Source organism: Seriola aureovittata, chromosome 1 (assembly GCF_021018895.1).
Source record: "Seriola aureovittata isolate HTS-2021-v1 ecotype China chromosome 1, ASM2101889v1, whole genome shotgun sequence".
Lineage (NCBI taxonomy): Eukaryota > Metazoa > Chordata > Actinopteri > Carangiformes > Carangidae > Seriola > Seriola aureovittata.
Genome location: NC_079364.1, coordinates 18,631,689 through 18,659,087, shown reverse-complemented (window position 1 = coordinate 18,659,087; position 27,399 = coordinate 18,631,689). Strand labels below are relative to the sequence as shown.

The following is a 27,399-nucleotide window of genomic DNA, read 5'->3' as shown; positions in this document are numbered from 1 at the left end:
TGAACAGAGATCAGCCTTCACAAAAGGAGTAGGGGAGGCAAAAGAGAAAGTGGATCAACACAGAGTTATAGATCTAACCACATGGACAGTTAGAGAAAATGGAAGAGGCAAACGCAACCTGAAAAACAGAGTGTGAGGAAGGTTACTGCCTTTTACCTCCAGATCACACGATTGACTAAATAGCACAAAAGTGAAGATACTCTGCCATAATTTAACACATTTCTGTTGACATTTTCATCATTTTAAGTTGTTTGATGTTTCTGAACTATCTCATAGTTTTAAGTTAGAATAAGTTGCAAATGCCCACAAAACCATAAACCAATAAACCATAAATATCCAACACTAGTGTATAACCATAAAAACATATGGAGGCATAATACAAGTTTCTAAAGCAATGAAGCTGGTGCTTCAACTCTGTGCTCTGTGCTTTAACTCAACCAGAGTTTGACTCCTGGGTACCAGTTTACAATAAGTGTTTATTAATTAGCTTGTTAACATTTTATAAATAATTTGTAAGCTGTACTTATAATACAGTGCACAACACCGTCCTCATTATAGTCACAGGTACAGTGGATATTAAAATGGAGATGATTTTTGCCGGTTGGTATCTTCTTTAGGACAGCATTCCATAATAATATAACACAGTTGATAACCTTCCTTTTCTTGGTGTACTGCTCACCCATTCTTTGTTCCACTTTACAGTTATCCGTGGCCTGTTGTTCACTGAGTTGATTCTTCCCCCATCCATCTTGATGTTTCTTTGCATCTCATTTTTGCAATCATTTGTTGCATTTGTAAAGTGTAAAACACATCAACATTTATTAATGAATTACAATAAATGCCATTTATAACTGCCAGTTATAAATTGTACTAACTCAGTAGTAAGATTAATGAGTAGTGAGCATTAACTTGATCTTGACAAATACTGGTCCTGCATCAATATATGAAAACTATATATATAGTTGTTCATTTATGATGTATAAAGCGTTAACAACTCAGTTAATAACCTACTTATAAACAATTTATAAATCCTTTATAAGGGTAGTGTTATTGTAAAGTGCTACCAACTCTTTTACCCAATCTGGATGGAGTTTATCTTTAATTTCAAGATAGTTATTTGGTGTCATTCACCTGAGCCTCTCAAACTTGAATAATTTCTTTTTACCTCCTCTTTCTCATTCCCTCTCACACCTTTTTTCTCAACTACACTGTGTGCTGACTATAGTGGTATGAGCATGTGCAAGCTATATGTGTGATTAATGGAAATTCTCTAGCCCCAGAGGGAACTGTCTTGTCAGAAGCTGGTCTATTTCAAAGGCGCTTCACTTAGATATGTGCAATTATTTAGCTTTTAGCCCTGTTTCTTGCTCCCTGTCCTCACCGCATGAGTTGTATGTTACTGATACACATGCTCAATATATAACATGCTCAACACGTAGGCCTATGCACTATCCACAGTAGTATGGTATGATAGTGTATAAATGGATTTATAATTCCTAGTGTAAACACATTTCTCAGGTGCGCAAATTAATGCAACATTTTCTCTCATGAACACAATTTGAGAAAATGTATTGACTCAAGAATGAGAAAACACTTCATGCTTCTGGAGTAATGAAAGAAGGTGCGTATAACCTGCTTGCTTAGCCACAAACATGCTACACATACAGGAGGTTATCTGTATTAATATCGGGTATAAAGCAGTTGTGGAAAAAAAGATGCAGTCCTCAGTAATTCATAACAGATGAGCTCAAAGTGCTGTATTTTGGGTTCCATTCAGGTTGTGAGAATTATGTAGGAGCTAGAGGTAAACTATATAGAAAAAACCTATTGCAATTAGTATCTATACTGTATGTGACAATATCTATAACATATTTAAAGTATTATTTGATTTGTGTAAGACTTTGGTAAATTTTAGCTTGTTGTCATTGTTTTAGAACATGAATGACAACTGGGAAATTACTTTTTTTTCCAATGATGTGGAGAGAAAATCATTATGAAAGGTGTTAAAGCTAAAGAAGTGACTCCACTCTTTAGAGAATTAACTTCTACTTCTTACGACCTAAGATGTTTCTTTTTTTTCTAAAGTACTGTAGGATTCGTAGGCAGGACTGACACTACCTTTAATTCAAATTTATGAGTCAATTACCTAATACATAAAACATTACATTACATTCACTGTTATTCACAGCTAAAACTCAAGAACATTCACTTTCCTGGTTAGCTATCTCCACAGACTATTGACTGTATGTGATATACAGACTCCTGCAGAAGTTCCCACCCGCTACACTTTACATCCAAAAATAAAACTATCTTGACTAAAGCTTTTTGTATAATTTTGTGGGTTCTTTAAACAATTGCATTTTTTTGCACTGCCTTGCAAGATTCAAATATCGCTACAGTTTATTACATCATGAAAGCTAACAAATTGCATCATATTTTGTAGAAGAGCTGCTTCAAATTCATTTATTTTGACTTGCAAGTGTCCCAGCAAAACTCATGAGATTTTGGTGAGACTGAACATAGATGCTGTAAAAGTCTGCATTCCCAACATCCTTCAGTACAGGTGTCCATATATTCTTGGTGTGGAGGTTTCTGCTATTGAATTTGAGCTTTGAAAAATCTGTAAGGAGTATTTCATTCTCAGGTGAAGCACCATGTTCTTATGGTTAGTCTTTATATTGCACTAGATGTATCACTTTCTCAACAGTATCTTTCAAAGCGATATAAAGAATCCCTCCGCAATATAATGTTATCAAGTGCAATAGCCTTGCAATAAATGCTACTTTTATATCTTATAACTCTCAGGCAGGATTCAATTCTAAAGTAATGTTTGATTCCAGTTCTGTGGTGTTGTTGTGCTGGATTGCATTATATTGTAAGATGTTCCTTTTATTTTAATTGCTCTGCCAACACCAACAAATATGGCCTCAAAAAGTTGAATCATCACTTCTTTGACACATTTTCATTATAAGCTTCACAGATGTGAAATTTTTTTGCAGGGGTTTTGTGTTGTATTGCATAATATAAAAGTGTGTATATTTTTTGTGTTACCTCTCTTGTGTGTTATGTGTAGTGTAACCTCACCATTTGCTGGCATCACTTTAAACATTACTCTAACTGAAAGTAACTAAACTACATACAGTATAATTATGCCTAATGGTAAAACGACTTTTATAAGCAAACTGTTTTACTTTTTTTCTGTTTTCAGCAATGGATCAATAAGATTAGTGATATTATATTGCAAATCAAAACAATACAGAAACAAACAGTTGTTTAAAGTTAATTTGGTTTTTGAGAACTTGATCTTTCTCAACAGACACTACATGGGGTCAACGGAATGTAAATATCACTCTATATTTTCAATGTCATATGCATAGATGGACCTTTTAAAATCCCTAGAATTATCTCCTGCTGAACATACAGTATACACTGATGTTTACAAGTTTTTCTGCCATTGTGTAATATGTGCACTACATACAGTATAATACACATTGATGTGTACTATATGTAGTGTATATTTGTGTATTTTATTGTTATGACCTGTTTTGGGGTGAAACGTGGCGAGTCAGTATGCATGTCTTACAAAGAGATATGCGTTTTGTGTACGATAAGCTCATTCTACCAGGCCTTTTTGTGGGGCTTTTTAAATTAGGTGGTGTTCTGATATGACTTTGAAAAGTAATAGAGGGGTATGTGTTTAGATGAGAGATACAGGACCTGTTGTGCTTCTGGGCATGACATTCGAGAAGCGAGAACACAAGAGCATCTTCAGCTAACACGTGCCGTGTACTAGCTAAAGGTCAGCCGCAAGTGGAGGGCTGAGATTGAGAAAAGGTCAAAGCCTCTTTGAAAACGCTGGTAACAAAATATTCAGTATCATAAACAAGGTGAATATATCAGCTCCCTGAACTCATGATTGTACCATTAGTTTTATGAAAAAAACATTATATATTTTGATTTGAGGTGATCCACTGACAGACTATTGTTTATGATACTGACTATTTTGTTAGCAGCACTATTGCACAATAGGATAGAGATTTTGAATGCATTGATCATATATACAAAAGCCACCTTGGCACTTCAGTCCATCTGTAAAATCCCATTAAGTTTCACATGTCTTGCTTCTGGTTTTATTTTATTTACTCACCTGTCCTGTCGTTTCAGTTCCTACCCCGTGTGTCTCCTGCATTTTGATCATCCACACCTGCTCCCAATCAACTTACCTGCCCCTGGTGTTTCCTGTCTGTCCACCCCGTATATACTCTATTCTCCCCCTACTTCCCCTGTTCCCTGCCAGACTGTCTTTGTTATACCTTGGGTGTCCATTGTTTTCCTGAATTCTCCCTGTGTTTTATTCCATGGTTGATGACCTTGTTTTTGGCTGACTGAATGACTGACTTAACTGATGCTGCATCCATCTGGCCACTCACTCACCTGCTATATAGTTTTTGTTACATAGGAGACTCACTAGTCATTACATGCAGACAGCTGTTGATACATTTTGCATCAGACATAAACAAACGCCAGAGCATCTGCCCCACATGTGAGGCAAAATACATTAAATTATTTTAAAAAAATTAAAAATTTTTAACCATTTTTTGCATATTACGTATGTTTTAATTAGTGTCTACAGAGCAACTTTTACTCAGTTTTCGTCATGTGTGTTTTTTCAGATATGGTCCCAACAGATGTTGTAATAATGACTTTTTAAAATCCCGCTGCTCAGGCAGAGGAGGAGGCAAGCCACTGCAAATTCAAACAGTGCTACCAAATGGCTGATTCAACATGTAGTGGACTATATAGTGGGCGAGTGGATGTTCCAAAGAGAGCCTGAGTGATAAAGGTGAGTCATGAAGTAACACCATTGGTCGGCCACCTGAGTGATGTAGTTTCCCTATTGGCCGTTGCTGTTTCAAAATGGACTGGCACAAACGGGTCCGATTAATGGGGGCATTTGAAAGCCTACAGTGTTTCTAACGCAACGCAATTGTGGCTAGGGATTTTTTTTTTTTCTAAAAAGCACCTTATGACAAATCTAGCTACTTTTTGGACAAACCGTAGCTACTTTCCATAGAAAAGTCGCCAGCAGGGGTTAAAGTGGGCCGGAACAATCTGTAATGGCAATGGTCCTTACATTGTTGCAGAGGAAGCGATGCCCCGCTTCGTCACTATTTCAAACTTATTTCCGTTGTCTGAGAACAGAAACGGAAAGGCATATAAATGAGAACAGCTTTATTGGAAATTTTGCTGTATTAAAATACTGTATATATGAGCACAGAATGTGGGAGAGCCGAAAGCAGATAAAGGACTGAACTGGCTGACACTTGGCATAATGCAAATACTGTTTACAGCAGTTCTACAACAGTACAACGACCTCAATTTCACACATTGACCATAAGCAGTCCAGCCATATACTAGCTTTTACTTAGTCTTGTTTTTTTGCCCACTCCCTGTCTGTAATTGTTTACCTGTTCTGGACTGACCACCTGTGTATACCGACTTCTCCTGAGTATTTTTCTGTGTGTCAGTCTCTGTTATCTCCAGTGTTGTTGTTACACTATCATTGTTGAATTTGGGTTTCAGTCTGTGTATTGTTGTTGTTGTATTCTATCTGGTGGAGTTCAGTGAGATGGCTTATGATAGTGGTTAACATCTGGTCTGAGAACACCTGAGTGCCATGTCTGCTTTCTCTAACATGCTTCTGCTGTTTTGAGACTGTTTCTTTGCTTAACTTGTGAAGTGAAGTACAAGGGGACTCACTAAAGCTTATGGATACGCGCCATAACTGTTGGATTGGAATACACTCATAATAGACTGTTGAATTTTCTGTTCTATTGTCCAGATTTTATGTATGTACAGTATGTATCATCCAAATGTATTTCCGCAAAGGCCTCACTGAACTAGACTTCAGCAGCTAAAAGCTGTATTTTGCCTCCCAAAGACTAGTGGCAATCTTTGGCTGAGGCAGTCTGTTTCTGAGACAGAAACTTAATAGTTTCTGACAGGGTGTGTGATTTCCTCAAAGCCATTTAGATATGGCGCGGGTCTCCTAAGAGCTAAAGACAGGATTCAATAAGTAATGCCTCAGCAGGCCCCAGCACCTGGCGATCCCCGTCACCCTCTGGCTGACTGTAATCATTTGTGATAGCCCCCGTACGCTCGCTGGCCTCCCAACAGCACATGTTTCACTCAGGCTTTTAGACGGACATCAAAATGCATTACCTCCAAAGCAGTAGATGGGGGCCTGGATGTGTGAAGCCAGGGTGGAAATAAAGACATTAACTCTGTCTGCAGACCAAGGATGCTGAACTGTGCTGAGTGACATCAGAGCCTGTCGTACATGTACATCAATGATCATTAACCACTAAAGTTGAGGATATGTCAGTAATTCTTTCTTATTTGTTTTCAGTCCGCTGATCTGAAATAAATATCTGAATGTAAAACATATCATGTATAGATCTCATATTGGGATTAATACTCAAGGCCTAGAGTCTGACATGAGTCAAATATGTTTTCTTCCTCCTCTTCTGTCTGTGTCCTCCAACTACTTCTCTTTCTCCTTCAAATTAAGTGGAACTGGTGAAGTAGAGCTTCTCAGGTTCTCTGTATATAGTGCTATTGCATGGTAAATATGGCCTTAATGACTCGGCAGCGGGGGGCTCAACTGTTTAATGAGCACGCTCTCCTGCTCCACCACGATCAAATGAGAGCCTAATTTGATTTTCCTGCTTGACCTCTATTCCTCTCAGAAAACAACAAAGCACAGGGAATTTTTTTCAAAGTCTTGTGCAGGAGTTGAGAAATGCAGAAGTGTGTGGAGAAAGAGAGAATAATTATCAGATTTTCCTCATGAGGATATAAATTGCACTGTACATTATATACACAGTTAGCAAAGTGTTGCTTGCACATGCATACATAGGCAAGTTTCAAGTGCAAAATTCATATTAAACAGAATGCTTAATGTAACAGTTCTACATTTTGGCAAATATACTTATTTACTTTGTTGGCAAATTAAACAGGAGGATTTATACTACCCTGACATTTGTCCATAAGCAAAGAATAGACAGTTTACCTTACAGGGGGTTCTGTGTAGTACTATCTGTTGGCAAAGTGCAATACCTTCTTGAGTATGGCTGGGTTTCTCAGAGCCAAGAAATGGTCTGGCACATAATCTGCACACAGCAGCAAAATGTCAACTTTTCACTTAAGTTTTTCTATGGATTAAAGAAACGAGATATGATGCGGGGATTCTGCAACCTTTGGACAAATAAGCCAGATAAGCTCTTTCCCCTGTTTCCATTCTTTGTGCTAAACTAAGCTAGCCTGCTGGCTGTAACCTTACATTTACAGAGTAGTATCAATCTCTTTGTGTTTTCTTTTGTTTTGTGTTGTGCTCTGTCATAAAAATCAGAACGGACAAACAAAAACGCTTGTTTTAAATGACAGCCGAAAAAAAGTACAAGGTTTTTACAGAGGTGTTGGGAAGAGATTAAAATCTGTGTTTTTTTTTTGTTTTTTTTTGCAGAGCTCCTGTTGAAATCCCGTGCTATGATTTGATCCCTTAGATGTGGCAGTGGAAGAGACCACTTCAGAAGAGACCGGCAGACCATGGCGTCACTACAGAGGAAAGCACACAGTGGGTGTCTAGACTAACAGTAACAACCTCATGTGCTGATGGCACCACATCCACAGACCACATGTGTTCTGTCCAACTGATGTCAACAGAGTTAAAGGCATCCGTTTTTTAGCACAAGACATGAATCCTTAAACTTCATGCCGTCCAGATGTGAATAAGTAACTTTAGACTGCTACTTTTTGTTTTCCTGCCCACACTCTATTATTTGCTTTGTACATACTTTTATTAATAAATAACTTAACTGTCACTCTCCATCCATTTTACTCATTGCCAAACTATCATAGTTTGAAGCTATTATAAGTTTATCTGTCACTATTTGTGTAAATAGAGGGAGGAAATGAAATGTGGTCTGTGGAAAATCTAGTGAGTGAGGTCAAAGCTAATGGCATTTTTTTCCCCCTCAAATAGACTTATCTCTTAACCAGCTGTCAACCAACCCCAAACTTTTTACATACCATAGTTACTTTTGTGTCATTCAATGAAATAGAAATAAGTTTTAATGTAACAACATTTACATAGAGCAACTTTTGTTTGTCCAGAAAAGGTCAGCTAAAAGTGAACGCTGTTTTCAGCATTGCATTCTTCCAATCCCTAGTTGCACGCACACACACCTGGTAGTGACGCAGTGCATTGACAGTCTCCTGCTGCTGCCTCTGAGTTGCTCCCTTGGAGCTGTTGGTGGCTAAGTGCCTCACTCAAGGGCAGCTCAAGAATAATTTGGTGAGGGAATGGTGGCTCATAAGTCATTCAACTTCACCACTTTTTATTGACTGGTTTGGGAATTCAAAACAGAAATCCCCCGTGCGCAAACATTTGTTTTTGAGTTTTAGATAAAATAAATTCACAAAAAAATTTTGAAAAAACATTTTGTTCACTCTGTCATTATGAGTTATTGAGTGTCAATTAATGAAAAAAATGGTAATTTTATCCATTTAAAATTAAATCTGCAAACAAGAGTGAATGCAAAAAGGGAAAGGGTCTGAATACATTTTGAAGCAACTATATTTACAAAAACGTTTTGTAAATTCTGTAACATGGACTGTAGTTACACAAGTCAACATTTTCCCTCTGCTATTTTACTTCCATTCTATAGGGGAATGTGAGGATCTTACAGATATTGTTTTTATGTATACCACATTTTGTAAAAGGCAGGGAGGAACCTGAGGACCGAAGGTGGTGAAGAAATGCATCTCAGCAGGGCTGTGAGACAAAATGCTTTCATGACACCTGCTGGTGTAGCATTCTGCTATCCAGACTCTGTTCCTCTCCTCCCACATCATCCATCCATCAACCCAGTGGTAGGTGCACAGAGCATAGCCACTCTCCATTTGTCAGTGCCCATCAGAAGTGGTAACATTCTCATTACATGCCTGCTGACCCTTTTGAAGACTAAAATAAACTCATGGGGTGTTGCAAGAAAATGTCACAAAGGATAAAATGCAGCCTACCACCTGAGCCAGATTAAGACACCAAGAAGGGGATTGCATCAACACATTTCAGTGTGTCACTTCACACCCAGTGTTGTGGTGGTGTTGTGTAATGAGTCATGTTTTTATTTAATTGACTAGAGAACTCACAGTGAACAAACAGCTGTCAAAACTGATATGGTTTGGGAAAAAAAAGAGGAAATGAGGGAGAAAAGGCAGAAAAGAAGGTCAGGAGGCAACAAGAGAGGAAGGCAGATAGGGAACAGGAGAGAATATTTTATTTCTTTAGCCTGTTAATGAGACAAAATGAAGGTCAAAATAAAGCAAACTGCAGATAGATAATAAAGTGATTACTCCCCTGTATGGTAGTTTTTTTCTACCATAGTTAGGTTTAAACACCCCAGTGTTTTTCAGACTGGTGCTGATTTGACTTTTTTAAGGCTTTAAATGTTTAGCAAAGGTTGAGTCCTTTGAAACCGGCACAAAACCATCATGCTTCTGTTTCAGGGCCTCACAGTGCCTGGTTGATTTTAGGAGCTGTCAACTACTGAAACAACCAGTCATTAAATCAGTGCTGGATAATATGTAATAGAAAGGCACAGCCAAATTTGCATGAATATCTTGATTAAATATTACTCGAAAACACTCATGTATTCCTCACCACTTAATAAATTATATCATACCTGGACACAGAGGACACTTCCCCTGATGGAAAGCACTTTGTCATGATCACGAGTAGCAGTTGAACTCTATTGATATTCTGCTTACTGATTACTGATTCTGGTTAAAAAAAAAGTCTAAAGGTGAGCGGTTAGGCATGCATGCACATACTAAGAGAGACTGAGCAGGGAAGAAGAAAGAGGAAAGCGGAGAATAAAGACAAAGGGAACCACTATCGCTGACATTTTATCCGAGAATCACAGAAAACCAATTCAAGCAGAGCATAGACATGTCCCTTCCAGGGGCTTGTGAATAGTGAGGGTTTTTTTTTCATTCGCTTCACAAACCCTCTGATTCATTCAGAAAGAGACCATCAACACAAGCTCAAGATCATTAAAGGATATGAGTGACATGAGTGTGTCTCCCCTCAGGATTTCACAAATTGTGATGATAATTGACACATTTCATGCACCTCATGGTGGCGCTAAAGCAAAAAGTCAGAGGATCACCAAAGTCAGTAGGCTTCATCCTCTGGGGAGCACGAATGTCTGTGTAACATTTCATGGCAATCCATTCTGTAGTTGGTTATATATTTCAGTATGTACCAGAGTAGAGGACAGACTGACGATACCATCTCTACAGACATGCAGCGATAATGGCCATAGTACTCTCATGACAACAGCATGTGTGGCTTATAGGCTCCGCACAGCATGCCAGAGACTTTTGGACCAACATGGCTTCAGGTTAGTGTCTGTTTTTTCAGATGTAACTGAGATGGATCAGTATTCTCTGAGAGGTCCTTAGTGCACTAGATACATACGTGAAATCTCATTCCTTGTGCCGATAATGACAGAAGAGCATTTTCTCTGTAGCTTCAAATGTTTTAAACCCCTCTTTGCTGGCATGTGACTATGATGCATATATGCTGTACCTTTTTATTCAGACAGATCTTCCTGGTGTGTTAATATGTTAAAAAATAAATAAATAATCATTAAAAAAAGTTAATATGTGTTAATATGTTGAAACTTCATCAGTTAACGTTTGCGCACTAAAAGAAAGGAGAGCAAAGCATTCGCCAACCAGCTAATGAATTCAACACTGACATGTGACTCGAGGCTTGTTTAATTAGTCACCTAGACAACCGTTTAGCAAGCTTTATTAATTTTTTTTTGAGTGTCTGTTGAGTCCAAGTATGTGAAACATGTTGCCTTCTCTCAGCACTCATCGGTAGGAATGTTTGTCTGTGTTCTCAGTCTGTTGGTTCAGAGTGTTCCTCACCTACAGTCGCTTTGTAAATAGCTGTGGCCTTGGTGACAGCCATACACCGCTCATTCCTCGCTTGGCCATTTCCCCGGACCCCTGCTCATCCAGTTCAGGCCAACCAGCGGCGCGCAGTGTGCAGTGCTCGTAGAGCGAGAGCACAGCACATCCCAGTCAGTCCTCTTCTCTCTCTCTCTCTCACTCACTCTCTCTCTCTCTCTTTCATTCACACCAGGATGGATCTACCCTCCTAGCAGAGCAGAAGTCTACTTCGGCAGTTGGCAAGTTGGGCTCTCATTTGGGAGTGAAGCAGGAGCTGAAACAAACGTTTCTCCTTCTCCTCCCTGAGAAGATTCCTTTCACCTCCGCGCATCAACTTGGCTGTCGGAAACCCTACAAGATGACACCAACCGGGCTACACTCGCGCGTTCTGCTCCTGCTTTGCTTCGTCTCCAGCACAGCGTGCAATACGTTTGCATTCACCGAGGAGCCCTCTGAGAGAGTCGGCAAGGCGGACGGGTATTGTAGTCGGATATTACGGGCTCAGACCAATCGCAAGGACAGCAACAACGAATTTCGCCTCCGCGTTGAAGGAGACCCGGACAATTACCAGCCAGGGAGCACATACAGAGGTGGGTGTTTGTCTGCCAGATTTACGCGCAGTGCTTTGCTTGGCACTATGTGCGCATTGTCAAATTAACACCATCCTGCAGTCAGTCGGTTATGCAAACTCAAAAAATAAGTTTCTACTGGCTACTTTTGACCCTTCGCCGGTGTTTATGCCCTACAAGTGAACTATATTTGGTGAGTAAAGAGATGATCCTGCATGCAAGTGAAGGAATATGTATTTTATGTATTAAAAATCAAATGTAACATCACTTTACTCACAACCTAATTTGAACACAAATGAATAAATAATCCTTTATCCTCAAGATTTTAAAGGGTTTTATACAGGTAAATCTTTTTTTTATATATAGAGAAATTGATATATAACCTATATATAACAATGTCTTAAAAAGTCAGCCGTCCCCGGTTTGATTGTTTTTGTTGAAAGTTAAAGTTATTGGGTGCAGTCATTGAATGGGCATGTGCCATCTGCTCTGGGAATCGTAAAGGCTCAGGCCGTTTTTCCCGACAAAACGTTGCATGTTGGTTCATTCTTTAATTGCTTTAATCAGAAATAGTTTTCCGTCATCCAGATAGTCCAACAGAATTAACTCCAAGTGAGGAGTCGGAAATCACGTTTTTCTTTCAGCTACACTGGAAATGAGTCATTTTGAAGTCTAAAAGCCATATCTCAAGATGCTGATAAAGTTGTCAAGTACAGCAAATTAAATTTTCCCCACAGTAAATTAACATTCTCTTATGTTCTGCTGGACTGCAAAGTGCACAAAACCCTATCTTCAACATCTTATAGAAAAATACTGCTGGGCTGAGAGTGAGCAGTTATAATTACTGTTATCTGAGCTACATCCTCAAGAACAGGTGAAACTTTTGATTGTGAGAAAAAAAAAAACAATTATATCAGAATATATAACTCTGTATTTATCAGAGCTCAAGGCATGCAGTGTTGTTTCTAAATCCAACACTTCTCAGGCACGTAGTTAGTGAGGGTCGCCGTAGTCTCCTGTTTGGAATGAGGATTTTAGTTCAGCTTTGTTCTCTGCGGATTGATGCCTGCTGTCTCTCTTGTTTCTTCCATCTAGTGTCTGTGATTGCAACCAGCCCCTCCTACTTTAGAGGGTTCATCCTTATTGCCCTGAAGGAGGGCACAGAAGGAGACAAGGACGAGGACTTTGCTGGTAATTTCCAGGTAAAGTAGTGTATTAAAGATGTGAATATTGGTTTTCGTAAGAAAAATCTGATAGAAAAATCTCTGTTTTTTTCCCTCAGTTATCACAGTGCTGTCACATTGTAATTAATTATACAACACTCATCCTGGTCTGACACAACTGTAGTTGAACCCCAGGGCTTTAATGTCCATCCTTCATATTGGTAATACCATACATTTTCATTTATGACTCAGCAGCCACAAACAGACAGGGAACCAGTACAGCTAACCAAACCTGGCTTAACCCTTATATCAATTCCATCCAGCACTGTCCAAGACGTGTGTGGAAAGAGAGAAAAACATAGACAGATCATACTGTAGATGGGTGTGGTGGGGGTGGGGATGGGTCTTGACAGTTTTTTTTTTTTTTTTTGCACAGTCTTCATGTCTTCACATGTCAAAGTGTGATTCTTCTCACCTCACCTTCTCTAATAGGCTTGATATAGCATTCGAAAAGAGCATACTCTCAGCTCAGCTCCATGTAGCTGACTGTGCCTTGCCAGGCTGAGAAAGTACTTGTGTGGAATTTGTGTTCTCACAATCAGCCGTACGGTTCATGTATGTAGGCAGTGTACAGTTGGTGTAGTTAAGAGGCTAATTAGCTTTTTATACAGGCAAGTCCAGCTGGAGCACTGTAGGAAGGAGGGAGAGGAGGGAGTGGGGCCGAGATTGCGAAAGGAAGAGAGAGTAAGCAAGGAAAGTGGTGCTGAGACGCACGTGATAATGACCAAATATGTGAGGCCTTGAGTAATTGTAATGCAGTGTTAGAATTGTAATGTGTGCGAATACAGAGAGAGGAGGAATAATAATCATATAATACTGTGATCAACTTAATACACTAATGTTATTTCTGGGATGTATACTTATTAAACATATAGTGCTATGCATATAGCACACGGTTATTACCTTAGATTACATTACAACACATTGACAGTGTAGAACTACATTGTAAGGTGAAAAAAAAAACTTCCAAACCTAAACTTAATATTACATTCAAAACATTTCAGTTCATTCCTCTTCACTGGCTCTTGTTCTGCTCTCATGCCTTTTAGCTTGCTATGTCCTGCCAATGCTTATTTCATCTCGGTCAAGGCTGCAGTTTCAAGAAATGCACAGAGCTTACAGAGCACAAGATGACATCCTGTTTTCAAAGCATTTGAAAAGAACTGAGCAACTGAGGAATTGGTTTTAGCTTTGTCATTTACCCAACTATTAGAGAAATGCTGTAATATAGTTAACAGTAAAGCCAGTACAGCACAATACAGTGTATTCCTTATAAGAAAATGAAGGGCACACATAGAAACGCAGTTTTAACCCAAACCAAATTCCCACTCCTGCCCAGAGCTTGAAATCCTATGTTTTCTTAGAGCGGACCCTGTAAAGGAGAAATTGTTGAATGGGTTTAACAGCATGTATGGAGTTCTCTTTTTCAGATTCTTGTGAACCTGTCGGGTTCAGTTGTTTCCCATATAAAACCCTAGTATTTTATTGAACCTATAGTACAGTATATGGGGAGGTTTGCACAGCAGCCCTCAGGCTGCTCTGATCAAAGTTATTGCCATGCTGGGGCACTCTCTGTGAACCTGAGCCTTGAATATGGGGGGGACATAAAAAACAGGAACATTTTATTTTTGTCCTTTGTGCACCTCACATCTCATTACCCAGTGTTAGCAACGGCAAGGTTTTTTTTGTTTTATTTGTCCTTGCAATTGATTTCATGCTGTTGTTATTTAGAGCCAGCCTTGAGCATAAAGAGGAGAAACGCTACATCATTTAGTCACGTTAAGTCACTTTGCTCCACACATGGAAGAGACTGAGTGTGGAGCGCACAGAGAAAGTTGTGATAGATAGAAGTGTTACCACGGCCTTCAGATGTTGGCATCAGAAGTAAAATGAATGGATACGTCATTACTGGGACCTGGCTTTGATTGGACTCCTGCTAGGTTTTAAAAAGTTGAAGGTCTCTTTCACAGCTGCAGATGATCACCTAGGTTTAGGTTTAAGCATCATGTGACAGCGCTTTAAAAAATAAACTGCTGTCCAAAGAGATATCCCTCTATCATCACCTACTCAGTTAGTCTTTCATGTTTTTTGTCTTCTGTGTCAAAAAAACACAAACACACACACAGACACACACCATTTCTCCATTCTGAAAGAGCTCTGGGTGGGCCAACCTCCAGGCAATGAGAGAATAGAAAGAGAAAAGAAGCTGCAACAGAAGACGTCAGGCTTTATTTAACATACAGCTCATTTGAAATCTGCTGGTGTGCTACATTTCAGCCGTCTCACGACAGCTCCCGACTTGATGAAAAGCACTTTTATTGAGCTCTCTTGGGAGGTCAGCTGCCTCTGCGTGTGTGTGTGTGTGTGTGTGTGTGTGTGTGTGTGTGTGTGTGTGTGTGTGGTGTGTGTGTGTGTGTGTGTGTGTGTGTGTGTGTGTGTGTGTGTGTGTGTGTGTGTGTGTGTGTGTGTGTGTGTGTGTGTGTGTGTGTGTGTGTGTGTGTGTGTGTGTTGGCAGGAGTGTAAACCACCAATGCTGGCGATGTCTGATGAGACATTACTTCTCAGCAGGGTGAGACGATGGAACAAGAAAAGGCAAATTGTTAAGTGGCTAAGTGGGGGGGGGGGAAGGGGGGTCAAATGAGGGGTCCTCTTTGAGTGCAACATATGACATAATCGTAGACACAGACATCGTGGGTGCATCATCTCCACATTATAATTCCACAAGGATGTTCTGATGTTAGGACAACAAAGATGTCTGACACTTAACCTCTATGCAAGAGATGTTGTCATTTGGTTCTGAGCGGCAGCTACTGCAGAGCCAAGCACTTGCTCTGATGCATACGTTCTTGCAGAAACCCGACTCACTTTTCCAGTAATGTGTCCCACTTCTCTCTTTTTCTAACACTCAGCGTCTGTCTGTTGCTAGAAGATCTGAAAACTTGGAATTAGACACGTACAAGAAGAAATGGGTCATAGGTCATTTTGCAGCAAATTGGTCGTTTCTTTTTGCAGATGGTGTTTTATGCATTCCCATGAGACTTCACTGGTTTGAACATGTGTTGCAGTCCAGTCAGGCCAGCCCAGGATGCCTGTTAGAAACCATGGGAACATGGAGGGGGTATAATCCGTCAAACTGAGATAGGCTACATATACACAAATCGCATGCACACACACACACACACGCACGCACGCACACACACAGCTCCCAGGCTCCCCTTCTTACTCTCTCTGTCTCTCACTGACTCTAACACACACACACACACACACATAGGCATGCACAACCACACACAATCCACTTTCAGAGGGAACTCATTCATAACATGGCATGACAAAGGAAATTCTCTGCTGACAGCTTTATGGAGTGAGAAAGTTCCCCATCTTTACTGCCCTGATGTCACTTCCTATCAAACACATCCTTGGTCTCTGGGCAGTGAATATTAGCTCGCTGGCTGCAACCCACTCTACTAATTTCCGTCTAGTTAAAATCAATGAGATGCTTAGTATCTCCGGTGTGCACCTTAGGAGAGAGGGCAGCATGCATATCAACTCTTCAGTGTGACCCAAAGAATCTTGAGACTTTTTTTTTTTTATGTTGCCTACAGGGATAGTGAGATGATTAGGCATCTGGGTGTTAACTTTCTGATTGATCTGAGTATTGATGAATTCAATTTAATTGACTTTATTTCAGACAGTGTCAGTGCTGCTTTCCACTGATACAGCTACATGTATCTTCCAGCTCCAGGTAGATGCCTGCTTGTGCCCACTAAGCTGACAATATGGAAAGTGGCAAAAGAGTGCAACGGGTCACCCGCTCACTGCACTGGATTAATCGGCTTGCTGTTTGGAGTTAAATGCCTGAACCAGCTCTGTTATACTGTGCTGGAAGGTGTGAAGAAGCTTGTGTTAATGTCTCCGATACAATGACAATGACAGAGTTTCACAAGGACAGAAATGAGGAAAATCTCAACCATTCAACAACTGATTTCTCTCACTCTCTAACTATGCCATTCAGGTATCATTTAACAAGGAAAAAGCAACCATTGTCGAATAACAAAATAAATATGAACTTGTGTTTTATGTGTCATCTCTTCTATTCCATTAATCATCTCACTGCCCATCAGATTTACTTTGTGACCAATTAGAGGGGTCCCAAACCCTATGATGGGAACCACTACTCCCTCACACACACACACACACACACACACTGGAGAGATTCAACAAAATAGCTGCTAATTTAGATGTGTTTGTTTTACCAGTGCTAGTAAGCTTAAAATGGCATATAACCACAAATGGTTAACAGGATTTTTTTTCAGTGTTAACTCTAATAGATATAACTGGCCAATTCTCAGGTTTTTGAATTTTTTTGAATTTCTGTGTTAAATCGTTAATCTTGATGCATCATTAAAGTTATTGTCAGTTTATAGCTGCTAATATTGTTTATAAGGCACTTGAGCTGACAATAATCTGACATGCAACTGCTTTTGAGGCAAGTCTTTCTATTCATCACCAATCTCTTTGTGTGTGTTTGTGCATGTTTTACAGATAACTGATGAAGAGGAAACACAGTTTATGACCAACTGCCCCCCTGCAGTGACAGAGAGCACTCCTCGCAGACGCACCAGCATCAGGGTGTTCTGGACTGCTCCACCGAGTGGCTCTGGCTGTGTCGTCCTCAAGTATGTGCTGTATACAGCAGCTGCATGCTGAGCTTGCCCAGCAGAGGCCAGTCCTCAGCTCAAATGCTTAGAAATACACTACAATAATACACTACCCTGATGCAGGATTAATTCATAAAATATATTTTTTTGGAAAAAAATGGGTCCTTGTACTCGGTGAACTGTAAGTCATTATTTTATAAGAGATAATGTCGAGAGTTGGGCTGCCCCTTTCTATCAAATTCTTGATTGAATTAAATTTTTTTCACCTTGCGCCACTGCCTTCATGCATGATACTAGATACAAGCTTAGTCTACATGTTCAGTCTTGTATCAAAAATTGGTAGATTTGATTTGTTATTGACTCCTGCTGACCAATTAATGTGTTTTCATTTTTTTAGCTCTCAGACAGCCATTAGCTTGTCTTGTGAATTAAGACTTGCGTTGTACATTTAATAGCAGACAGTGTTTTGAGTTAAGGTTTGTCATGGCTCTTGTTGCTGGTGAATGGACTTGTGTGGAGGGAAAAATTGTGTCATTAATTTAAAAATAAATATTATGCTCTAGAAAAACATCCAAGGCAATCTGGCAGTCTCCTGCTCCAACTTCGGTGATGTTGATTTGACTTTGTTGACCTGTGATGACCTGCGATTATACTGTAATCCAAATAGATAAATTGGTCTAAAATACAGGAAGCTTCCCTTTTAGTTCATTCAGTTTGAACGCAGTTCTTCTCTGGCAGAACAAAAATTGCCATGCAAAAGATAACACAGCATGCAGTCAGTCGTAACACAAGACGGACCAATATGTTTAACCATCTGTATGCACTGAGCTTTGTTTGTAGTGGTGGTGTAGCTTTGCTGATGTGACATGCTTGATAACTATGTTCTTATACTCTGTAATTTTCTGTTGTGACCAGGGTCTTGTCCTGTCTGAATTTCAGGTCCACTTCTCCTGAATCTTCCGATAATTCCATTCAGTAGGAAGGAAATTCCGCCACTAGTGTAGTATGTAATAGTACCTGCAAGTTGGTTCATGCACATAGAAGAACAGAATTTTATATAACAACTCTATATATTCTTTTTAAATTCATGCTGATATTTTCGCACTTATATTAGTGCTGTTAGTTTGTTGTGCTGTGAGAGAGAGCTTGACATAGTAGGATGTTTTTAAGCGTTTAGTTTCAACTTTTTTACAGAATAAACCAAACTCTGGCTTATCCAGAGTGTTAATAATCTGATGCATAGAGCTACATCTCTCTGGGGTTGTGAGCTGTGCTACCACTATATATCAAGTCCATGTGTACAGTTAGTCTGTTTCATTACATTCCTTCCCCCCCAAGCTAAGCAAAGTTAAATTCAGAATATGTTATCAAATTTTCATTCCCACTTGGCTTCATAAACTATTCATTACCTTATACAGCTGACTGACACCAATCAATTTTTCTGGTGTGTGTCCTCTGGGCTTGCTTGCATACAGAAGGGTAGTGATGTTCAGCTGAAGACAGATCATGGCAGAAATCTGTTTATTAATCCTGTTCTGTGGGGAAATAATGAGAGTACAGGAGGTGGAGAGATACAGAGGGACTGTGACTCACAAGGCCTTTTGATCAATGCTTTATTTAACTGTTTATGAGCCTAGTTGTTTCTCTGTTGCATGTCTACATCTCTTCTGTTCTATGTCTCCATGTACAAAGGGGAGATTAAAAAGGTTGCATTTTTTTTAGTACTGCATTCATTATGTGACTGTTGCAGAGAGTGATATAACTTTCCCTTTTCTATGTCTCTGTGCTTTACATTCCCTTTGTCCTTATCTTTCTTGTGCATCTTCACAACCTAGCCTTTAAATAACCTCTGAGCTTTCCTTTATTCTGTCTGTCATCATTTCTTTCCACTCCTCACTCTCTCATCCCCACTTTTTATCCCTCTTCTCTTTGTTTTCATCTTCACTGTGGTGTGTGTTGTCATAGTTTTCTCTCACAGCAGGTCATGTTTTAAATCACACCTGCTCTCCTCATGGAGACCACTGAGATGATGGCAGAACTGTATTCAGTTAAGCGCATGGATAGAGGAAAAAGTTGAAAGTGTGACAGAGTCCACAGCCTAGAGAGAGATACTTGAAAGTGCAGAGATGTGGCTGTAATACCAGCGCGCAGACAATGGAGGAGGGAGGGAACGATAAGCTTGCAGTTCAAAAGAGATACCTCTGAAAATCTTGATTACAGGCTAGCAGTGGGTATTTGCCACTGTTCTTCCTTGTACCTGGCAGTCATAAAGATGACAAGGTTTTTGTATGCCTTTGAGCTTCAACACAACAAAAGTTTTAATAAAGTCTTATTGATTTAAGAGGTACAACTCCTGTTACTACTTGACAAGTGCAGGGCTTTTTATATGAAAACTGTTCGGAGGTGAGAGATACTCTTGTTCACTATGGCTGTGTTATCATATAGCCCATACCAGCAGAGAAAATATAGGTACATAAACATGCACACACTGTACAGTCAACAAATATGCACAGAAGGAAACAAAAAAAGAAAAAGAAATGTTTGCTAATAATATAGATTAGCTTAGAGATAACAATTTCATCACCACCACAGGCAGGGTAAATATTCGATTTTAATTTAATTTCATATCCAAGAAGAGCTCAGTCACTGCCCATCACTCATGTGACTCACATGTCCCAGCAATCTTGCTCCTCCCGAGTGGTTAGCTGCAGTATAATTGATGGGCAGCTGCTGTCTTTTAGATGGAAAAACTGAGCTTGGTGGTTTGGTTCCATCAAAGATTGGTCCGTGATGATAGGGTCAGGCAAGGATGCTCATTCAAACTCCTGAACTCGGAGCACTGACTTTGAAAGTCAGCCATCAAATCCAGTTATTTTCAGCTGTCTTATATGGTGGACTCAAATCATGCCAAGGTTTCCTTCAATTGGTCTCTCTCGCTAGTATCCCACTCTTGTTTTGTGAAAATATATTTTATACCCTGACATCTCGGTAGGTGTTGTGGGTTTTACCCCTGCACTATTTAAATACTGATTTAACGCCAGCTGAAAATCTCCTCTTTTCTGATTTTCAGTGGTTGAATTTCTTGCTTTCCTGCAGCGATGCAGACTTGAATTCAGGGTGTGTTCAGTACACTTTGACATCACTGTTAAGTGGTTGATACAGGTGCAACACTCCAGACATCTCCAGATAGTGATGCTGGGTGTGCTCAGAGGAGGGGTGGGGTTCAATAGCATTTGATCAAATCCAGTATCAAATTTGATTTTGGAACCCAGTTCCTTTCAAAATTACTTATCTGATCTAATTAGGTTTAGCCTTCTTTTAAATAAATAGTCATTTATCTAAAACAGCAAAACAAACACCATTCCCTTCAGTGATTCTTAAGAAACCTGCAGAATGGATACTCATAACTCTCCTGCTACTATATCTAATATCACACAAACAACATATCATGACAAACTACAAAGTAATCTGTTGGCAATGTTACTGGGCACATAAATGTGACAGTGCTACCTGCTTGCTAACTCATTAGCTGGGAAACCTAGCAAATATTATGTTATCCACCTTTCAAGCGGAAACAGGGCAACCTTGAATCTGCATCCATCTTCATGTGTCTTTCGACACTTGGAGGTCTCCAACATAGTCAGATTGGCCTTCATGACTACTGGGATAAATCCCGGTGGGCCGCTGCAGCTGTTGGCCAGTGGACCTTCAAGTTGGTTGCTGCATTGGTTGGTTGATGGAGGAATCAAGTCAAATCATTTTACCTGGAATCAGATCCAAAATGGAACTGGGTATCTGAACCAAACCCGAGTCAGAGGCGTAACAGACTTGAAAATTTGTTATTTCCTAATTATTAGCTGCATGTAATGGAGATTTTTCTACTACTGTTTGATTCAAAATAGTGAGTGATTGACCACAAAATATCCTTAAAGGACCAGCGTGTAGGATTTAGTGGTTTCTAGCATTGCAGTTGCAAATTGCAAGCAACTGAATATCCCTCCCCTAACTCCTCCCTTACAAGTGTGTAGGAGAACCTGTGGTGGATCTTTAGGTAACAAAAGACACTCTCTAGAGCCAGTGTTTAGTTTGTCTATTCTGGGCTACTCTAGAAAAACATGAAGATGCAACATGGCAGTCCCCATCGAAGAGGACCTACTCCCTTTCTAGATATGGAGGGCATATTCTCAGCTAACGAAAACACAGCGATTCTTAGTTTCAGGTGATTATACACTAATGAAAATATAATTATGAATATTTTATTCCATTTCTGCCAATAGACCCCCCTAAATCCTACACACTGGTCCTTTCAAACCCCCAAACTTGTTATTTTAACCCCCCCCCCATCTCTGCTTCACTAATTTCTACCCAGATTGTTCTTCAGTATATCAGATCTAATGGTCAAAGCAAAACATCCCTTGCTGCAAGGTCTAACAATGCTGACTTTGTCTCTGTTCTAAATCAAATGTTTAGCTTTATGTCTGATTGGATTTAAAATAATTGGCTTCCTTTCTGCTCAGCAGGGGCCACTTAATGATAAGATCTTGCGTGATCTGCAGTTGTCTGATGACAAACCTCTAGTCAGGGGCTATTGCCACAGTTGAGTCCTTGTGGTTGGCTACATCCTGGTTGTTCCACAGAGCCAGAGTAAGTCATATCAGAATATAATCTATATATTGCAGTCACCATTGTTGCCTCTATCTTTTATCTTTCCATTTGTAGGTGGGAAGCAATTTATTTGTCATCTCCCTCTGGCTTAAGATATGGAGGGTAGTGGAATGTGTTTTGATGGGTTGTCTGAGTGAGACAGTATATCAGTGATCAGATGAATGTCACAACCTCATGCAGCTGTCAGAAACTGTTTATTTCCGTCAACACAATGATAGGACAGATCAAGGAGGACTTCAGGACACCATAGTCAAGCAGACACATAGAAATTAAATGTAAATACATTTACTTTTGTGCAGTGTATTTATGTATTGTCTCTGAGTTGTTTCTTTTTTGTAAGTTGTGTTTGTAGCAGGAGCAGATGGAACAAAATTAATTCATTTAATCTCTGGTTCTAGCAGGAGCAGATAGAAGGAAATGAAAATTATTTAATCTTGGGTTGTAGCAGGAGCAGATAGAACAAAATGAGAATTTATTTTCTTCTTTTACACATCTGTTGGGCATGCAAATGGAAATGCAGAAAGTGGCTCAGAAAATCTTTCTCAATCTTTTCGTTTTATTTTCTTTTTCTCAATCTCTTCTTTCTCTCTTTTTGTTAAGCTCTCACACTTGAATTTATAAAAACACCCACACACACACACACACACACACACACACACACACACACACACTCAAATCAGTGCACTTTTGGGGTGATTGGGATCGGCAGTGGTGTGGATCCGGCAAAGTGAGATAGAATTTAAATTGGATGTTAAATAAGCATTACTCTACTTGATTGTCTGGCCAGCCCAAGAAAGTGAACAAGCAGTGAGGCACAGTGTGCTCCTCTCTCTCAGGGAGATTTGTGAAATTGGGGTGAGATTGAATTAAAGCGTGAACAGTTAGAGATGTGCTGGTGGTGTCGCTTACCTTGAATAATTTTTATCCATGTTATGAGAGACCATTTTGGATATAAATCATACTTGCTCTCACACAAAATCATAATATCACATATATAGTACACATGTGAGACACAATAGTGATGTGTATGAGAAGTCAATTATGATGGGTTTGAGTGTGAGACTATACACTATAATACAGTGTCCAAGAGAGAAAAGATAGTTTATGTGAGAGAGAGAGAGAGAGAGAGAGAGAGAGAGAGAGAGAGAGAGAGAGAGAGAGAGAGAGAGAGAGAGAGAGAGAGAGAGAGAGAGAGAGAGAGAGAGAGAGAGAGAGAGAGAGAGAGAGAGAGAGAGAGAGAGAGAGAGAGAGAGAGAGAGAGAGAGAGAGAGAGAGAGAGAGAGAGTGTGTGTGTGTGTGTTTCACTGTATGTGAAAGAGTATAATTATGTACTGTATTTGAGTGTGTGGCAGCATTTGAGACAGAATGATTTTCTGTGGTGAAATGACATTGTATTGAAAAATAGCATCTTAACTAAAAAGCTTTTTGACTGAAAAGGAAGGCAGTTGTGGCTTAAAAACTTGAAATCAAAGCCTGAATCCACTCAGTGGCACTGCTTATAACATGTTGAAAGCTAAATGGAAGAGCATTTATCTGAAGATGGTGCATTGGAGTCAGTACCACAATTTAAAATTCAACTATTTTTGTTGGAATGGCAGGAAGGTCACAATTTTTATGCCTAGTTGGAGGCACTATGTTATCTGCCTAAACCTAGGCAGACTGTCTATTTGCCTAGACCTAGGCAGATAACATAGTGGTCTATCTGTCTAGGTTATCTGCCTGTCCGCCCCATTCTTGTAAATCTCAGGAACACCTTTAGGGAATTTCTTCAAATTTGGTATAGTAGTAGATTTTGGTTGTCAAAGGTCAAAGTCACTGTGATGATCTAATTTGTTAATTGAATTAAATTCAATATGTTGGATTGATTTAATATGATTTGATTAAATGCAACATTATTTATCATATTTAATTAGTTTAACTCAACTCTATTTAAATGAAGTCAGTAAATTTAATTCAATTTAATTAATTTCACTCAATTTAATTCAATTCTATTTGTTTGAGCAAATTACTTTTTAAGTAAGTTTATCTCTTAATTTATTTATTTGAATTATTTTAATATATTTAATGAGTTCAACTGAGGGTAAATCAAATCTAATTTAATTGTCAGTTTTATTTAATTTTTTAATTTTTATTTTTTCTTAAATTTTTGGGTCAAACTTTGTCGAGCTGATGGCTAATGGTTAGATTGCATACCACATGAGCATTTGACTGCCGGCCAGCCGGACCATTTGCTGCATGTCATTCCCCTACTTTTTTCCCCGCCCCATTTCCTTTATTTAATTAATTTCACTAAATTTAGATGAATTAACTTCACCCAATTAAGTTTATTTGAGTAATTTCAACTTAATTTAATAAATGTATCTCAACTAAAATTCATTGATTAATTTAATGAAATTAATTTGATTTAAACAAATTACATTAATTTAATGAAATGGCCCTGAATTAAATAAAATTTAATTAAATTATATTATTCAATTGAATTTAGTTGAGTAAATAAATAAATTTGATATAATCCGTTTAACTCAATTGAATGTAATTGAGATGTAATCAATTTTGGGGGACCATTTGCTGCATGTTATTCCCCTGCTCTTTTCCCACTTTCTTCACTGTCCCTTGTCAAGTCAGTACATTTGTTTGATTTAACACAATTTGATTATTTTAACTATATGTGATTTATTTGATATGATTTTGTCACTCAATATAAGTTAGTTGAATATAACTCTAACTTAATATAGTAAATGTAATTTAATACAGTCGATTCAATTTGATTTAATTTAATTCACTCAAGTTGATTTAATTGAATTTTTTTTATTTGAGTAAATTCACATACAGTGTACAATTAATTTACTTTAAAATATATTTGTTTAAACATAACTCAATTACTTTTACAAAATTACTTTTTATTTTATTACTTTGAATTTAATTTAATTTGATTTCAATAGATAAATGTATGTTAATTTAATTTAAAATATTTAATATATTCCAATTAACTTAACTCAATTTAACTTAATTGATTAAACTTAATCCAATTTATTTGAATACATTTAACTGTATGTAATTATTTTATTCACTTAATTGGAGTAAATTAAATTTTATGTATTTAAATAAATTTAACATAACACAATGCCCTTTGAATAAATTTAATATATCTTTATATTTGATTAATTTTTATTTAATAATTCATTAATGTTTTATTAATTTTATTTAATAATTTTAACTCAATTTAATAAATTCAAATAGATATAATTTAATGTAAAATATTTAATTGTTTCAGTAACATTTAATTAATTTAACCCAATGTAATTGATTTTGGTAAATTTAATCTAAAATTACTACACTGCATACCAGTACTATAACCCTAACCTACCTACATGGGGTCCATTTACACACCTGGCTCATTTGAGTATAACATTTCCATGCAAAAGTGGGAATTAAGTGAGGTGCACAGAAATCTTCTAGGTCAATCCACATTTTCTGTCCTCATGTCACTATATGTATTTTCTTGCTGTGAGGATCCAGTTCTGATATCAGATCAGCTTAACAGAGCACAACACAACTCAGCTTAGTTTGATACTCCAGAATAAATGGTATCCAAACAGTCCAGCTGGACAGGGCCCACTTGGATCAGACCTTACCCACCACCTCCATCCAGCACCTCATTGTTAGGTGTTATCCCCATGGAAACCTTCCTACAGCTGTAGCTGGTGTAAAAGGCTGGTGTTTGTGGGGAAGTTAGGTGCCTGGAGGCTTGTTTTCTGTTGTTGTTTTCTTAAGTCTGCTGGCCTCTGAAAAGGTTTGTTTGTGGTTGATTTACATGTCAAGGCCCCTCTCAGACCTGTGTTTCCCACCACCCAGTGGAACACAGCTCTTACAGCTCAATCTGGAGGAGTTCCCCTCTGTCAGTTCAGGTCAATCAATCTAGATCTACTCAGTGCACAGCCTACTATATACAATATATAGTTGTGTATATGTCTGTATATTTTCAAAGTGCTCCACTCAAAGTGACAGCCTGCAATGCAATAATATTTTTTTTATTTGCAATCGTTCTCTCTCCCTCAGTTTTCCCTCAGCTTTTCAACCTTTCATTTCTATGTACACGTGTATCTTAATACCAATGCATGCCTTTTGTGGTCTATGTATGAGGCAATGAATGCCTCTGTCTGAAAGACAGCCTGATTAAGCAATTTCACTGTGTGCTCTGATACCTGCTTTTAGGAGTCTTCTGGTAAAAAATAAAAAATAAAATAAAAAAACAGGAAGAAGATTATGAATAACTCTACACCTGTTCCATCTGCCACAAAACACTGTTCAGACTCCTATAAGATCTTAAAAGCCAAGATTTTCCACATTTCCTGCTGCCTGTTGTCTTCTCTTTCTTTATAAAACACAACTTTTCCAAATGCATCTTTTGTTGTTTTGTTTCACTTGCCTCTTATGCCTACATTTGAACTTGGTGCTGCCCCCAACAAGCTTCACTCCTCACTGCCTCCATCTCTTCTCTTCATTCTTTGTAGGGCAAGCATTGTGCAGAAGAGGATAATCTATTTCCAGGATGAAGGTTCACTCACCAAGCGAATGTGTGAGAAAGGTATGCTTTTTTTTATTGACATGGAATAAATAATTTATCATGAATTCCTTTTCTTTCAATCTCCCTGCTGGTACTCTATTTCACTCCCCACTGATAGTCTCTTTTTTGTCTTTCTTTTACTCTATTTTCTGTCATTCTTGATTTTGGTGTAGGGATGTTCCTCTCGGCTCTTATGTTCTGGCATGTGAATGATTGTAAATGAGTGTGACCCCCTTGCTGTGCATGGCATTGGATGCCACACCGAGCAACAGATCAAAAGAACTTGGCTACACATCCTCTCCTTTCCTCATACACCCCCCCCCCCCCTCCCTATGGCTCCCCACTTTCTCAAACCACACATCTCCTATATCTCTACAGAATCCCTGTACGGAGATGCTACAGATAAACCTCTGCTTGACTGTTGTGCCTGTGGAACAGCAAAGTACAGAGTCACCTTTTATGGGAACTGGTCGGAGAAGATTCATCCCAAAGACTATCCCCGTAAGCACAAGCTCGTCTATTTGTCCTTCATGCCATTGCAGCTCTATCACACGATTTAAGAATAAGTCTGGTGATATACTACCTACTTTTATTTTACTGTCATAAAATCCCATGAAAACGCCTAAACCAGCTGTGAATTGTAGCCAAAGCCAAAGCCTCTTTATTAAAAACATATTAGTGAACATCACCTT

General features: G+C 38.7%; 1 protein-coding gene and 1 long non-coding RNA gene across 3 annotated transcripts in view; both read left to right on the top strand.

Moving 5' to 3' along the window:
• The window catches only part of LOC130171869 (uncharacterized), a 38,495-nt gene extending 30,628 nt beyond the window's left edge, over positions 1-7,867 (top strand). The window contains exon 3 of the long non-coding RNA XR_008828211.1: positions 7,526-7,867. This is a non-coding gene — a long non-coding RNA (uncharacterized LOC130171869). The remainder of the gene's footprint in view (positions 1-7,525) is intronic.
• Positions 7,868-10,957: 3,090 nt separating this feature from the next.
• spon1a (spondin 1a) overlaps positions 10,958-27,399 on the top strand; it is a 65,807-nt gene continuing 49,365 nt past the window's right edge. The window contains exons 1-5 of one of the 2 annotated variants that reach the window (XM_056383208.1): positions 10,958-11,615; positions 12,690-12,796; positions 17,360-17,493; positions 26,655-26,728; positions 27,086-27,208. In XM_056383208.1, the coding sequence (XP_056239183.1) occupies positions 11,384-11,615; positions 12,690-12,796; positions 17,360-17,493; positions 26,655-26,728; positions 27,086-27,208 (670 nt within the window). In that variant the 5' untranslated portion in view covers positions 10,958-11,383. The remainder of the gene's footprint in view (positions 11,616-12,689; positions 12,797-17,359; positions 17,494-26,654; positions 26,729-27,085; positions 27,209-27,399) is intronic. The other variant, XM_056383214.1, reaches the window with a different exon arrangement.